The sequence below is a fragment of the Heterocephalus glaber genome, unplaced genomic scaffold, assembly GCF_053883595.1.
Source record: "Heterocephalus glaber isolate CG9 unplaced genomic scaffold, H.glaber_assembly_v1.0 deba00001600, whole genome shotgun sequence".
NCBI lineage: Eukaryota > Metazoa > Chordata > Mammalia > Rodentia > Bathyergidae > Heterocephalus > Heterocephalus glaber.
The window spans coordinates 12,998,727-13,016,128 of NW_028258372.1; the positions used below are offsets into that span (position 1 = coordinate 12,998,727).

Genomic DNA, 17,402 nt, shown 5'->3' on the forward strand with positions numbered 1-17,402 from the left:
CCTTGGAGGCAGCTGATACCTACACTCTCCACTCCCCCCAAATTGGGACAGTTTTGAATGGTCCATAGCTAGTATGACAGTTCTTACATGCTAGCTCCTCCTTAAAATGTACCCTAAATTTCTTGATGAATTTGTGAACCATGATAGTTTGAGGCTGATATTTCTGTTATGACATTAATAAAATGTTAAAGTACTGAAAGTCTTGATGAACTTATCTTTGTATTCTGTGTAGCACATGAGTGCCTTGTGGACAGCAGTCTTTTGTTGAGTTAATGAGCATATCCATGCACTTCACAGTTCTGTAAGAAGCAGGTCTGGCAGCCAGGTATGGTGGCACACGCCTGTAATCCCAGCAGTAGGGAGGCTGAGGCAGGAGGATCGCTGCGAGTTCTCAAGGCCAGCCTGGGCTACATAGTGAGTTCCAGGCCAGCCTGAACTACAAAGGGAGACCCTGCCTCAAAAACAAAAAAAAGAAAAGAAGAAGCAGGTCTGGCACTGGGCCATGGGGATACCAAAAGCCAAAATTGAGTGAGTTTCCAGAGTTCCATCAATGCAGTGTTTGGAGTTCCCAGGGAGAAATTGTACTTAACTATGATCAGTAGTTGGCCATCATACAAAGATTGGGATTGTCATCAATAGCAGAGAAAAGTAATGTTGTCTGTGTTGTTGTCTTTCAGAAATTCAGACCTAAATGTATTTTATACTGCTCCAAGTCTGGCTCTAAAACTAGAGATCTAGTAGATGGTAAAGATGGATAATTCCTTGAAACAGTTGTTTTTATTGTTCTATATCTCCTAGCCATAACTAAATAAGATTAAAATGACAAAAAAGACTGGGGGGAAAAATGAGAGGCACTGTTAACATGATACAGATTTTGTTTTAAGCAAAATAAAACATATAGTTGGTAAAGTATTAGGATATAGTTCAGGGGAAGGACTTTGGACGCAAAATGCCCACATTTGAATGAATCTCCATAGGTGTGTGACCTTGGACAAGTTATTCACCCTTTGTGCCTCTGTTTCCTCTTCTGCAAGTTGAGGATTACAATAACACCTACCTCATAGATATCAGACTCAATTACTACTTATAAAGTATACAGCACAGTGCCTGGCACATATTAAGAGCTGGATGTTTTTGCTATTCCTGCAGTGGTAGGGTCAAATCATTGACCTAAAGGAAGAAGGATGCTGATTTCAGTCACTTTGTAGTTCCCTACCCCAAGTGAGTAATCTTCATGCTTTGAATCCCCCACAGATAGTGCTTATAACTTTCTTGTAGCATTTAGTAGATTCTGGGCTAAATTCTAGAACTATTTGTAAGCTCCTTAGAAGCATAGGCTTTTTGTCTTCTGTCAGCACTAGCTGAATAATTACTGGGAGTAGTGGTGCAGGGGGCAGTAGTAGGCGCTCTGGTTGGATGGTCCTTGGAGGCCCCCCACCTTGCACTAGTGCTCATGTACCTCCCATACCTCAGCTATCAATTCCTCCCCTTGCTATGCTCCAACTGGCCTGAAGTCCTGAACATGCATCCATCTTGCTCAGAGCTGGCCTCCTGGATGACCTGTGCAGTCACATAGCTCCCCATACTTGATTTAATCCAGAAATTATTAGTTTTTGAACAAGGGGCCTTGGTTTTTCTTTTATACTGAGCTGGTAAGTTGTGTTGCTGGTCTTGCCCTTCTCTATGCTCATCAATCCCTGTGCCCAGAACACGGTTTCTCCCTACTCTTCATTGGCTGAATTTCTCAAAATTCAGCACTGTTGTCATTCCACCTTTACTTCTCCCTCAGAGCACCTAATTTACTTTGTAACAAAATAAGTATTTATTTAAATTGTGTGGTTATTTCTTTAAAGCCTTTCTCTACACTGGACTGAACTCCTTGAGGGGGTGGATTGTGCATATGATCTGGGATGGCTATGCCTGATGGATAGTAAATAGTCAATAAATACTTCTTGAATAAGTGAGTAGATAGTTTTTTAATGTGCAAAGTTGTTGAGATAAGTTTTTCTTTCAGTGCTAAAAAATTGATATATAATAAAAGGACAGTGCAGTCATGCAGTTTAATACTGCTGGTAATGACCTTTAACCAGTTTTATTTGCTGCCTTTAAAGGTAGATGAATACATTAAAGGTAACTGTTTCTCTTCTTGGCTGTTTCTCCTCAGTCTCATAAAGTTGAATCTGTCTAGATTTACATATATTGTCATATGCATTAGTCTTGACTTAAATTTACAGCACAAATGTCTATAGTCTTCTGCATACTGGGTATTTTTGGCAAAGGATAAATTTACCATTGATCGAATTGTCAATACAACTGCCATAAAAATACTGCTTCAGGTTTCTTAGCACTCGTGTGGTGCAAAAGCACTATGAAGATGAGTGTAGCACTTGATGATAATAGAGAAGAGTGTCCTACTTGGCTCCTCAATCATTCTCTCTGTCTCACTGTCTAGTTTCAAATATGCTTAATTAGCTCACTCAATACACAGCTCTACTGGCTTTCTGGAGCCCAGCTTTGGAACTACATCTGATTAATATATGCCCTGGAATCAGACCAGTACCATCCAACATGTAACCAAATTTAATGTAATGTATATAATAGATATATTGTATAATTTTATAACCTTAATTTTTAGTACTTGTTTATCATTCTGTTATTCTCCACATATTATACCAACATTTCTCAGTGATAAATTTTTAATCCAAAGGTCATTTAGAAATAGAATTTTACTTGAGATATCACAGTAGATTTTGAGCCTTTCTCACAAAAAGAAAAGAAATGAAAACATCTGCATTGAACACTAACTAAAGATATTATTGCTTCTTAATTTTTACAAAGAAAAAAAGAATCAGAATTTTCATAGTTTAGCCTCCAAATCGAGGATAGTCAGTATAGTGACAGAATTTATATTGCTTAAAAAAAAATCAGGGTGAAAGTCTTTTTTTCTGTCCTTCAATTGTGAAGAATCCAAGAAAAAGAGATTTAAAAATCAGAAGGAATAATTATAATCCCACACCAACTGTTGCATGTGAGTGAAAACTTGCTCAGCATTATTTGTTTTAATAAGTATGGGACATAGTGGTTATAGAAATGAAGAAGTATAGAAAATAATACACAAAGAAGGGCATTCTCAAGGAAGATGTGGGGCTCAAAAAATGTTCCTTGAAGCACTGACTAAATCCAGTACTTTAAGGTGATTTACTTTAAGCTGTAAATCTGAGTGGTTTATGCCTTCAGTTTTTTTTTTTTTTCTAGAAGGCTAGGAGAGGAGGAAAATACATCATTTCAGCCTGTGCCTCTTAAGACTTTATGGAATTTTAAGCAGGATTCTCCCAGAATTAAATTCCTGAGTCAACCACCCCAGAGATTATTTGATTTCCTTTTTCTCTAACTTGTCCAGAAAGATCAGGATAAAGATGTTCTTTTCTTTTTTTGAGACTGAGACAGGGTCTTGCTATGAAGTTCAGGCTGGCCTTGAACTTACAATGTAGCCTAGGCTGGCCTCAAATTCACAGCGATTCTTCTGCCTCAGCCTCCCAAGTATTGGGATTATAGGCGTGCACCACCACACCTGGCGAGTGTTCATATTTTTGACAAATATGACAAGGTAATATGGCAAATATTTTATGTTTGTTTATTCCCACTCAGGTGTTAAAATAACATTATACTGATCTTTGAGTTGAGTAGCTCATTTCATTGCAACATGCTACTAATAAGAATCGTGAAGGCTGTGGGTTGAGAACCATGTGTGGCATGTAGATGAGAGCACAGATGATGGTCAGGTAACAGGCTAAAGTTAAGGCTTTAGCTTTGCTGTCAGAAAGGCCTATTGGGCCTTATGGTGCCTGTGCATGTTACTTAACCTTTGTAGTGTACTTACTTTGGAAAAATGCATGAAGTAGCTCATTTTTGTGAGGCTTAAAGTTTATGTTAAGTCCTTAGCCCAGTGCTGTGTCATGCATTGTATGTTCAATAAGAGGAGATGGTTATAGTAGTAATTACTGTGTTATTTCATTACAAAACAAAACATAAAAAATTGAAGTTCCGAGTAAGAGGCTTAAATGAATTGCTTGTAAAAATTATATAGCTAGTATTTGGCAGAGCAAAGTTTCAAATGCAAACTTGTACACAGTATGGAAGAAAAACTGTGTTGCTCAAATGATTGCTTTTGGCATGTGATACCTCCTGTCTTTGAAACTTGATTTTGTCTTTATAACCAAAATGCTCATATAAAGAGATTCTTGAAATATTTTAGAACATTAAAAATAGTCCTCTTTAGTCTTACAGTTTATTCTCTCCTAGAGTTTACTTGTAAATTTGTTGTTTGAAACTCAGAATTGATATTCCCTTAACAGCTGGTAGTTGTAGTTTGGGGCCAATTCATAAAATCTTCTCTTGCTATTTTTGACATAGACGCTTTGATGAATGCACTGGAATTCTCCCATTCTAGCACTCAGTGTTTTCCTGTAGTGGTTTTCAAGTGGACCGTATATCAGAATTTTCTGGGGAGCTTTGTAAAAATAGAAGTACCTGACCATACCTCAGACTTTTTGATTCAGAATCTTCCTATGAACATGCTGTGTCTGGCCTGCCAGAAGCCTGAGGCATGGCAGAGCATGATGCATTACAGGAAATAAAAGAAATCCAGTGTGGCTGGAGCAGACTGGTTATCTCCACTTGGATTGTCCATCTCTGTTAGAGAAAGTCATTTGAGCTCACATCTCCAACGCATATATATTTATTTTGTAATAAATGATATGCTTACACTATAGTAGGGTTTTTTGTGTGTTTTATTGATTTTGGGAGGGTGTTTGGGGGTGGTTATTTTGTTTTTTTGAGACAGGGTCTCACTTTGTAGATGAGGCAGGTCTTGATCTCATTATGTAGCCCAGGCTGGCCTAGAACTCCTGCCTCAGCCTCCCAAGTGCTGAGATTACAGGCATGCACCACCACGCCTGTCATATCTGCCCTACAAAAACAAGGCACAGGGCCGGGGATTTAACTCAGTGGGACTGTGCCTGCCTCGCAAGCACAAGGTCCTGAGTTCGATCCCCAGTACTGGAAAAAAAAAAAACCGCACAGATATAAGTATTTCAAAAATATGAGGTGAGGAAATAAATAGAACACGAAATTCTAATGATCACCTTTTGTTATTTACAAAATGTAGACTGAGAATAAGAGGAAGAAGCAGATAGAGACCAGATCCTGTGGGACTAGCAGAGCCATGCCAAGAATTTCTTTCTTTATCCTAAGCATAAAGAAAAGCAGTTAAAAATTTTTAGGAAAGAGAGTGACATCAGATTTGCATCTGAACAAAGGACTTTTGAGTGTCAGTGGTGAGAAGATTCGGAGTAGTACAAGCATGGACGGGGAAGACCAGTTTGGTGGTTACTGAAGTAGTCCTAACATGAGGGGACAATGGCTTGAGCCAGGGCACTACCAGTGAGGCTCAAAGGGAGATGCTAAGATGGGACAATATTTGGAGGCATACTGTGTACTGCCTAGTGGTTGGGTGTTTGAGTGTTCCTGGGGGAGAGCTCAAAGGTGACCTCTCAGTTTCTGACTTGAGCTTCTTTTCTTTTTTTGGTACTGGGGATCGAACTCAGGACCTTGTGCTTGTGAGGCCAGCACAGGAACCACTGAGCTAAATCCCCAGCCCTGACTTGAGCTTCTTAATGAAAAATGAATAATGGAAGAAGAGTAGGTAGAGGTTCAGGGTGGGGCATGAGTCCAGTTTTTAAATTTCTCAAATGTGAACCATCCAAGTGATCATATGAAGTTAGGTGTTAGGTGAAGTTCTAGTCTGGAAACTATAAATTTGAGAGTTGTCAACACTTAATACAGAAGGTTCTTTACTTCCAGATATTACTTATTGATAAGAAAACTCTACAGCAAAAGCACTGAAGAGTTGTATAAAAATAGTATCCAGAATTAGGTTTATAGGACTAGAGAAGGACACATGAACAGATAAGCAGATCTTATAAAATGCAGGCATCTCCTACAGTTGCTACAAAACATTCAGATGAGACAACTTTGTGATAAAAGAAGTAGAAACCAGTACTTTAAAGCTTTCTTAGACACTTTGATGACCACTGTACACTCTGGAGTGAGCCCTGAATGCTGGAAAGTGGCTCACATCATACAATTACTTATGAATGAGTCCAGGAACTTGTCACAGGTGTATGCACCATAGGCTTGGGAAAGCTAGATGCATCAGAGGAGACAAAAACAAGTGCAGTGCTATAGATGATGTGCTAGTGTGATTTCGGGAAAAGAATACCTCGTAATTGGATGTCTATAAGTCTTGGGATGTGTGTTAGAGTTGCAGTTAGAGATAAATACATTCCCTATCCCTGCCTGCTAAAGCCATTATGCTCCTAAAGAATTAGAATACACTTGATATAATCATTATAGTCTCTTCTGTGAGGGATTTTTCTTTAGTCTCATAGAGTAAAATATCACTAACAGTTCCTTCTCTTAGTGCCAAAAGCTAAAAAAGTAAAAGTAGCTTCTTTTGCTGACCAATAGGAAGAGAATTAGGTGAAACCTATAGGACGTGGTCTCTCTTCTTTAAGTGTCTTCTCTTGATTTCTTTTCCTCTGCTCTTTCTCAAGTCCATTACACTATTGCAAACTGTTAGAATTTCAGTTACTACTAATCCATTATCTGGATCTTGATTAAGTTCTTGCGGAAATGACTATGATTCTGACTTGAAAATCCTTAGGGCCTCCTAAATTTCGAAGGAATGTGATACTATATTTCAAATCGATTGTTTTAATCCAAAGATTATATTAAATGGAGTAATTTATATTCATCCTAAGAAAGTATTTGGAGTGAACAACAGCACCTTTGACCTGTTATATTAGTTTTTAGGCCTTTGAATTTATGAGCAACAGAAACATTCACTTTAGAAAATATTAACCTGAGTTCAGACCAGCCTTTAAAAAAAATAGTGGTTTATGTTATCACCATTTGCCTCCATTGATAAATTTTAAAAAATTGTTTATATCTAAAATAGAGAACCAGAATCTTTACATCCTAAACAATAGCTCTTATGGGCTAATGTTAACTTTATGAGCCCAATGTTAATTTTGAGCACAGAGGAAGTACTATTTTTTAATTAGGCGAGGAAATGTGCCTAAATGAGTCATAAAGGAAATCCTTCTTACTGAGATGTTCCTCCCTCCCTCCCCAAGATTTCCTCTTGATTGCCTTTGTACGTTTTATGAGCATCTGTTGTTGTACTTATGAAAGTGCATGGTATTTGGTACTTTGTCTAGATTGTGAGCTTCCTGAGTAGTTCTGCCTTCGTCCTCTGGTCCCAGACAGTATAGTATAGCAAAGTAGTTTAAAGAGGGCATGCCCTTGGGGCTGTCTGGATCCCATTTCTGACTTTCTTACCAGCTGCATGGTCTTGGGCAAGTTATGGCACTTCCCTTATTGGTACTGAGGACTGAACCCAGCGCCTTCACGCTGAAGGACATCCTGGTATGTGTTGTTGTTGTAGTTGTTGTTGTTGTTGTTGTTGTTTGGGTGTGGGGGTGGGCAGTGGGGTCTCACTAAGTTTCCTGGGCTGGGGTTGAATTTGTGATCCCCTGCCTTAGCCTTCCATAGTGCTGGGATTACAAGCATCACTACCACACCTGGTTCATGGCTGGTTTCCTTACTTTTAAAATCTGAATAATACTTGCTAAATTTTCTTGTTGGGAAAATTAAATATAGACTTTTCTTTTCTAGGTTATCACTATAAAACTGTTATGAAAATTTTTGACATGGTACTTTTTAAAATGCCATTTACTACTGATCAAAACCAGCTGAGGGACACAAACTTCAGAAGATACCAGTACAATGCTAGAACCTTGCATGCTGGCCAGGCCTCTTCCTTTCCTTACTGACAGGCTACCTCAGTAATTTTCAGTACAGACCCCATAATGAGCATCTGCCCTTCAGACCTTCCACCCACACATCCACCCCCAGATTGGAAGGGTGTACAGGCATCTTAACTGTTACAATATCAGGAAGGCATTGCTGACATTGACTATCCGCAGCTAAGATCACTTATCTCCTAAATGTACAAAGATTGTATTTGCTAATCAGGAAATCTGAATCATATCTGTAAGAGAAGAGATGTTTTATTAGAAATAATGCATATGAAATTCAAAGGACAGTAAAAACACAAAATAGAGTAGCTCTGGTAGGCTCAATTAGCAAGATAAAGATTACTAAATTTATTTAAAATTAATATACTACAAAATTAATACATACTCAATCTACCTGAATCATATAAAAAATAAGAAGTATATACTTTAAATGGAGAGAAATAGGGAATGAAGAAAGTTGGGTACACATTGAGCTTCCCTAATTTGAAAATCCTCAATCGGAAATCCTCCGCAATCTGAAACTTTTTGAGCACTGACACGATGACAGAACTGGCAAATTCCACACATAACTTCATATGACGTGTTGTAGTCAAACCACAGGGACACTAAAGGTATTGTATAAAATCACCTTCCAGTTATGTGTATAAGGTGTGTGTGAAATATAAATGAATTTCATGTGTATACTTGGTTCCATTCCCGAGATACCTCATGGTATATGAGGTATGATTAAAAAAAATACAGTGAGGGCCAGGGATTTAGCTCAGTGGTTTTGCCCCCTGCTGCGCATGCGCAAGGACCCGAGTTCGATCCCCGATACCAAATAAATAAATAAATAAATAAATAAATAATTAAAAAATACAGTGAATGTTTAATTTTTAAAAATTTATTACGGTAAAAACACAATGCCAATAATCCCCTTCAAAGTACTCTCCCTTGCTTTGAACACATTTATTTCATCATTCTCACCATTTTCTGAAGCACTTCTGTAAGCCCTGTTTTGTGAGTATCTTTAGTTGCAATGTTATAGTTGCCTTGATGTCCTAAATTGATACAAAATATTTACCCTTTGGACATTTTTAGTGCATCGAAGAGCTGGAAGCCACATGGTGCCAGGTTCAGTGAATAAGGTGAATGAGAACAAATCATAACGTTTTTATTTAGCCAAAATTGCTGCGAATAGTTGATTGATGAGGTGTGATAAAAACATACAGTGAGCTCAGCATGGTGACACGCGCCTATAATCCCAGCACTTGGGAGGCTAAGGCAGGAGGATTGTCACGAGTTCGAAGTCAGCCTGGGCTGCATAGTGAATTCAAGGCCAAAGAATATTTAATAATTCTTAAATTATTGCCATGCCTTACCTCCTATATCATTGGGACTTCACACTTTTTGTTTGTAAGCATTAAATAGCTCTATTAATAGTAGATATTACTTCTAATATGTTGTTTTAATTTCTTATTGTTACCCTAACAAATAACTACAATTTAAGTGCCTAAAAAAACATACGTTTACCATTTTACAGTTCAGGAGGCTTCAGTGGATTTCACTGGGCTAAAATGAAGGTATTGTTAAGACTGCATTCCTTTTTGGAGATTCTTAGGGAGAATTCATTTCTTTGCCTTTACCAGATGCTAGAGAATGCTCACATTTCCTTATTCTGGGAATTCTGCTTCTGTCTTCAGAGTTAGCAAGGTAGGATTTCTTTGGTCCTTGTGCAGTAGCACGTCTTTCTAAAATCGAGAAAGGTTGCACTTTTGAATGACTTTATCAAGCCAACCCAGTAATGTAAAGTTATCTCCCATCTTAGGTCCTTACACTTAATGATGTCTGCACAATGCATTTTGCCATGAAGGTAGCACGTCCACATACTCTATGATTGCAGTGCCGCATCTTTGAGCGGCCACTGTTCACTATTAACTGCTCTTTCCAAATGAATTGTTTTCTTATAAAATAAATTTGTGTTGAAAATAATAGTTGTTAGCTGGGTGAGGTGGTGCATACCTGCAATCCCAGCGCTCAGGAGGCTGAGGCAGGAGGACTGCCACGACTTCAAGGCCAGCCTGGGCTGCCTAGTGAGCTCAGGGGCAGCCTGAATTACACAGCAAGACCCTGCCTCAAAAAGCCAAAAAAAAAAAGGTGTTTTCTTTGGGGAGGAGGGGATTACTGGGGATTGAAGCCAGGGCCTTCACATTGAGCTACATCCCCAACCCTTTATCTGGTTTGTTTGTTGTTTGTTTGTTTATTTGTTTGTTTGTTTTTGAGGCCAGGTTTCACTCAGTTGCTGTTACTCAGGCTGGGGTCAAATTTGTAAACCTCTTGCCTCAGCCTCTCAAAGGCATTACAGGTGTCTACCACCTTACCTGTCTTTAAAAAATAGTTGTTTTAAAGAAAACTAGTAAAACGTGATGGGATGTGGCCAAAATAATGACAGTAGAATTTGAATGACTTTGAGAAGGATTTTATCTGAAAAATGCCCAGTACAAGGCAAAAGAATGAGCGGCATAAGAAACGAGAAGGGGACAGACCTGCCTACCTCCCCATTGCTCGGCTGCAGCCCTGGCCCCACCCAGAGTTCTCTGGCCACATTTGTTTGGCTTCCTCAAAAAAGAAAGTGTTTGCACCACAGGCAGTCTCCCCTCCGGCTTGAATTTACCAATTCCATATAAATGCTTATTTATAATATGAATTTAAATATCAGGGCCAAACACAGTATGAAAAAGCTCTGAAGATCATAAACTATTTAAAAAGTAGAAATACTGGTTCTTTCTTAAAATGCTGACTTCCCAAAATGTAGTTGCCAAGTCCAAAATGTCAAGCCTTGGCTGGATATTTAAACGATCCCTACTGTACTCATTAGAGGTTGTCTTGCCTAGGTTGGATGTCCTTTTTCCTTTTTCTATTTATTTGCTTGGTTGTTTTTAATAAATATATTGAAGTGATGAGTGCTCATTATTAGTTACACTCATAAAACAATTGTGGATTTTTTGAGAATGGTTCCTGAATTTAGCCAAGTAGAAATTGCTATATAGGTAGAGGGTAGTAGACAATTGGTGGATCAGGAGCCCCAATTTAGATAAACATTTAAAAGGATTGGTAGTTCTTCAACTGTATACCTTCATTGAACTAATTGAATTTATGGGGAGAAATACCTATACTCCTTTTGAGATAATAAGTCATTTCAGTTCTAATCATTTAATGCCTTTTTCTTCTTTTAATTAAAACTACATAGGACCGGGGATTTAGCTCAGTGGTTCTGGCGCCTGCCTCGAAAGCTGAAGGTCCCGAGTTCGATTCCCAGTACAAAAAAAAAAAAATCAAAAAACCTACATACAGTTCTGAAGGGGTTTTGTTTAAAAATCTTTTTCTCGGGCCGGGGATTTAGCTCAGTGGTTTCGCCGCCTGCTGCGCAAGTGCAAGGACCGGAGTTCGATCCCCGGTACCAAAAAAAAAATCCTTTTCTCCAATAAAAACAATTTCAAGCTTCAGTATTCCATTCCCTAAAAGAAAATACAATTTTGTCCTGAAAGATAATGTTCAAGATAATCTATTGTCTTTGATCACCACATAAATAGCAAGAGTTTTATATTAGCTCTCTTCTCTTCCTCCTCCACCCTTCCCCCCACTTTACATTGTGCCAATTACAGGTGGATGCTCAATATCACCCCACAGCACAAGATAAATAAGCTTGGAAGGTTTCCTAGCAACATATTGTTCTGGGAACCTGCTCTGTTTCCCTGCACAAGATGAAGCCAAACATCCTAGAATCTCAGCCAGATGGGAAAGGATTAGCTTATTGAGAGTGTTTAATGCATTTTTTTAAAAAAAGTTCAGTTTGAAATAAACCTGTTAACATAAATAGCAAGCTTGATTTTTAAGAGGAAACTCTTTTACATGTGAAAAACAATCTTAGTATTAGTGTGAATTTTAAAAATGGGGTTTTAGAAGAATTCTCCAGGAATAAGCTTGCAATATATAATTCAGCCATTGATGAATGGATCCATTTTAGAACTGTATAGAGAATACTTACATAGGACTGATATTCAGCCTGGCACCCAGTGGCATGGTATTCTAGCTACTGAAATGCTTGCGATGTGATGGGTAAAAATGGCTGTGGAGTAGATTCTCTCTTCACAGTGCTTTAGATTGGCCCTGATTGTAGAGATACACTTGAAACACCTTGTCACTGCTTAAAACCCTGAGACTTCTTCCCTCCACTCTTTAGCTCCAGTGCTATTTTTGTGTCAGTGATTTGCTGTTACTCTTAAGAGTCTGTTTTTGGTTTTCTAAATATATGGTTGAGAGAAGAAAACAAAAGAAAATGGAGCCCCCACCATCAGAATTACTGTTGCTGTTTTGTTAGCACATGATCTGTGTACTTTCTTTGTTTATCTAATAATTTGTGAAGCCACACAGTTGGCAGATGATGTCTTCCTTTCTGTTGCACTCTAGTTCGTCACAGTGTGCTGTGGTAGGTCTCTGGAGATGGGGTAATCAAGGATTAGTGTTCCTGATGACAGTATTCAACAGTGGCTTTGCAGTTCAGTTACACTCTGGAAAATGTCTTCACTTGTTTGATGGAGATATTTCCCCATCAGCCATATGAATATCCTCATAATGTGGCTGTTGCACACCTTCTATCTGGTTTGAACTAAGACTGTGAAACTTCCCAATTATAGTCAGAAACAGATAATTCCAGTACTTCATGGGGCTCCTGGATGGTAATAATGAAGTTAATAGACTAAGAAGAATGATATGGGTATCCTTGTTTTTGTTTTTGTTTTTTTACAAAATCTGGGTAGATTTCAGAGAATTGAAATAATCGTCAACCTGGAAAACTGTAAAATAATCATATTCATGCTGGGAGCTTTTAATTCTTTCTCTTCTCTCTTTTCCCTGGCATGCGTGTTCTCATATATATGTATATATTATATATTTTGTATTTATATATTATATATTTCAAAATATTTTATTTTGAATTCAATATGAAATATAGCCTGTAGAGGGCTTAGAATGGGCAAAATCCTTTGGTACATATTGTGATTGATACTGAGACTGATTGTCATTCTTGCCTTTACTGACTCTACAAGAAGTCGGTAAAATACCATGTTTTTAATTTTTCAAAATTTTTTTCTCCAACTCCTTTTCTTTGCAATCTAAACATTAAGGAAACATTTTTATATTTAAAGGAATTTTATAATTTTTTTTTTTTTTTATGGGTACCGGGGATCGAACTTGGGACCTTGCGCTTGAACCAGAACCACTGAGCTAAATCCCCGGCCCAGGAATTTTATAATTTTGATTGTCCAAAGAAAGGTTGAAAGTAGACTTAATTTGTTATATGGCACAGGTTTAATACATTAATTTTGACTGAATAGTTTTTCTAAAAAAATAAAAATTTTCCATGAGATAGGCATTATTTTAGATACTTTACCTATGTCATATTTAATTCTCCTGACAACTACTATGAGGTAGAAATTTGTTTACTTACAGTTTTATAGATGAAGAAACTGAGGCTGACAGCTAAAATACCTGTTGGTTGAGGTTCATGAATAAATATACAGTTCATAAATAAGTAGTAGGCATTCAGACCCTGGTTTATTTAATGCCAAATTCTATGACTTTTATACTGTGCTATGCTTGCTTATTTTTAAAATTCTAAGATCCTGTAAGATTCTAGTCTTTTTAAGAAAGAGTAAACTACTGTCTTTTGAGGATAACAATTTTAGTAAGAAAAAGATATGCTGTTCGGATGATTCTCTATTATTCCATTTAGTATAGTGACCCTGTATTTAAGTTTCAACATCAAACTTTAGAATATTTTCAGTATATTAACTCTATTTAAAAATATTTCATTGGCCGGGGATTTAGCTCAGTGGTTCCACTGCCTGCCTCACAAGTGCAAGGGCCCGAGTTCGATCCCTGGTACCAAAAAAGATAAAATAAAATTTAAAAATAAAATAAATACATAAAAATATTTCATATTGTTCGGTTTATTTCTATAGAATAATTTTTATTTTCAAGATGATAAAAGGCCACAAGTGAATTATACCTAAAGATAGTTGAAATAAATGACACTAAATACACAAAATACATACACAAGACAAGGTCATGGTATCAGCCATATTATTGAACAGAGGTGATAAACTATGACTATTTTTGTAAATAAAGTACAGTAACAAAATAGTTGAATGGTGGTGACTCCCACAATGTAGAGCTTAAGATATGTGCTATCTAGAACTTTGAGTTAGGAATGCTCCTTGAGAATGCTAGAAATATAATTGAGAATTACATTTAAAATGTTCCTAACTTATGATCATATCTAACATGCATTTCTTCAAACTTTTCAGGTACCAACTAAAAAGCTGAAGAAATATGAAAAAGAATATCAGACAATGCGGGAGAGCCAGCTGCAACAGGAAGACCCAATGGATAGATACAAGGTATGGGAGCCACTCTGCACCCATCACCAATGCACTTTTTTACCCTGTAGCAGCATTTGTGGCAAGTTCAGTTCCCTCTGTTCCACTCTGATTGGCTTAGATGCTGTTTGATCATGCTAACTGTCCAGATGTGTCTTCATTTCAGACTCTCAGGTAGTCAACCATATTTCTTTTCTTTCAGTTTGTATATTTGTAGGTAATTCCAGCTGTTGCATTTATACTGGGACTCTTCATAAGAAGCTGAAAGAAAGAGAGGGAAAAGGAAAGAAAGTGGCTTTCTACTTTCAAAAATGAGAGAAAAAAAAGGAAAATGGCCAAGTACTGTTTTAGCTGTGCATGATCACTTCCACAAAGACTTTTAGAAGGTGAACTGTTCCGAGACTGACACAAGGATGTTTCAAACTTACCTCTGTCTGTAGCAAGTATTAAAAAATACAAACTCACTCAGAAGGAAAAATAAAAGGCACAAAGGTGTATCAAGCACATTAATGGTGTTTGTCGCAGCATTTATTTCCACAAACAAATTGATGGATAACAGTGACATCTGTGTGTAGTTTGAAGTCTCAAAATGATTTCAGTTTAATATCCTAGTTAGCTGTGGTATTTTTAAAAACTTCATGAAGGTAGACCTCTTCAATGGCACTGAGCAACACTGGTTCCTAGATCCAATGCTGTAATTTTTCCATGTGAAATATTCTTGTCTCCTTTCAACATGTTCTACTTCTTCAGACTCACACAGTATAGTTCCCTCCATCTTCTTATCATTACCCTGCCAATGCCAAAATATCCGGCTAAGAAAAGTACTGTTATGACATTAATAATGAAATCACTGTGGGATGACCTCCACTTTTGTAACTAGAGTTGTCTGTACGTGGTCAGAGAGCTGGACACAGACAGCACAGTCACACGGTACGTCTTCAGTTTGTTGCTGAATTGAGTAGCTTGGGTTGTGGACAGAGGAGCATGATGGAAGGTGTGTGTGGATTTTGTAGTTAGACCAGAGTTCAAACCCTGGCTCTCTAAAGCATGTTTCCAACTAGGATACAGAATCCTAGTTGGGAGTTTTAATATCTATGCCACTGTTCAGCATCTTAGACTATATATTGAACCTATTTCTCATTTGTAAAATGTGTAATGTATATGATTTCTTGGTGAACTGTTGTGAAGATGAGAGATGCTATAGGCTAAGTACTCAGTGCATAGTTGGTATTCAGTAAATATGGTTATTAATAGTTTATGAAGTTTACTACTGAATTATCCAAGAGTTACTATAATCATATAACCCTGAATGGGTCTACCCCTTCAGTCCCTCATAGACTATCCTTGTATTTCTCTTAAGTATTGTTATTCAATCATCTCATTTTAGACAGTATGTTTCTCCTCTTGATTATAGAACAGGCTTAAGAACTGATAATAAAATCCTTGAATAGCTGTGACAGACAACTATTAGCAGGTAAGATGCCCATAATTCCAAACATCATTATTCCCTCACTAAGTCCAATCTTAATGTAGGTTCTATAACAGACTGCTTTAGAAAGGCTCGAAACTAGTAATGATAAAATATTATTAAGGATCCCAAATGAAATCCTCCTACTACTTGTATCATTCTAATTTTCCTAATGCCACCATCATTATGAATAAAAATCTGTGGACAGTGCTTTAAAGTAAAAAAAAGAGAAGGAAATGAAAACTCAAACTTGTACATTCAAAAACAGGGACTAAACTATTATTGAATCTTAAATCCTTTTTGTATCAAAGCAGGTATGTATAAATAAACAATATTATATATATTATTTTTAAAATCACTTATAATATGTAAGATTATCAATTAGTATAGTTTTTAATTGAAGAGTATACAATTAAACTTTTTGTTTTTGTTTTGAAAGCAAATACTAATTTTAGGTTCAGTATGATGACCTCTTATTTGCACATATCAGATATCCTCTAGGGTTCTTTCTTTTGGGTTACTGTAATAGTGTCTCATATATTATCTAACTAATATTTTTATACCTTTTAATAATGTCTAGATATTTGTCCTGGTGATATATTTTGTAAAGTTACAATACTGAAGTTATAATTACATTTTCAAGATAGTTGACAACATAGTTTGACAACATAGTTAACAGCATAGTTTCTCATCATCAACAGATTTGGTCCTTCAGATGATCATTATCTAGTTTAAAAAACTAATTATAATTATCTTGATTAGAGCAGCAAAGTATCTTAGAAAATGCCTTTAAGGATCTAAATTTAAGAATCTAGATCTAATCTTGTCAAGAATAAGATCTCTTGGCCCGGGATTTAGCTCAGTGGTTCCGCCACCTGCCTCGCAAGCGCAAGGTCCCAAGTTCGATCCCCGGTACCAAAAGAAAAAATAAGATCTCTGTACTGGGAGTGAGCACTTTATAACTCCTAAATTTGAGACTGGGAACCCAGTTTATGAACAGCTGAGGAAAGTCTTTGAGGTCATGGCAGTGGTTCGGTAACACCTCTCCTTATGGAACTAACGTGGCAAGAGTCAGGGACACTGAATTAGTCATTTTTTTTTAAATGCCCAGAAATGTCATACAGGACACATACAGGATATTCTAAGATATAGTTCAGTTTCTTGCTGTTCTTCTTGGACTTGGTAGCAGACATTAAAGGGATATTGCAGCCAAAGAGATGAGTAGCGCACACTGTAGTCCCGGAAACTCAGCAGCTGAGGCAAGAGGATCATGAGCTCACAAGTTCAAAACCAGCCTGGGGAACATATCAAGTCCCAGTATCAAAAAGAAAAGGGGTGGGGGGACTGTTTCAGAGTAGCCAGAGTTGGAATTAATGACCCAGTAATGTAGGAAAGGCTCTCACTGGGCACACTTCTTGCTGTATCAGTCTAAACTTGTGCTTTGTGCCTATTTTTATGACATAAAATGTCATAAAAAAAATCTGCATACTCAGGTTATATCACTATATTCACCTGTATTCAGCACTTCAATCTCAACCACGAAGAAGGGGAAAAATACTGTTGATATAAATTTAAACCTTAAAACAATAAGCATGGTAAAAATATAGATTTAGGGTGTGGTGATTGTTGTATAAC

At 37.2% G+C, this 17,402-nt stretch overlaps 1 protein-coding gene across 10 annotated transcripts in view; it reads left to right on the forward strand.

Moving 5' to 3' along the window:
- The window catches only part of Rabgap1l (RAB GTPase activating protein 1 like), a 725,139-nt gene that overhangs the window by 675,787 nt on the left and 31,950 nt on the right, over positions 1-17,402 (forward strand). For all 10 annotated transcript variants that reach the window (XM_087194125.1, XM_004853402.3, XM_087194130.1 and 7 more), the window contains one exon: positions 14,228-14,320. In XM_087194125.1, the coding sequence (XP_087050251.1) occupies positions 14,228-14,320 (93 nt within the window). The remainder of the gene's footprint in view (positions 1-14,227; positions 14,321-17,402) is intronic.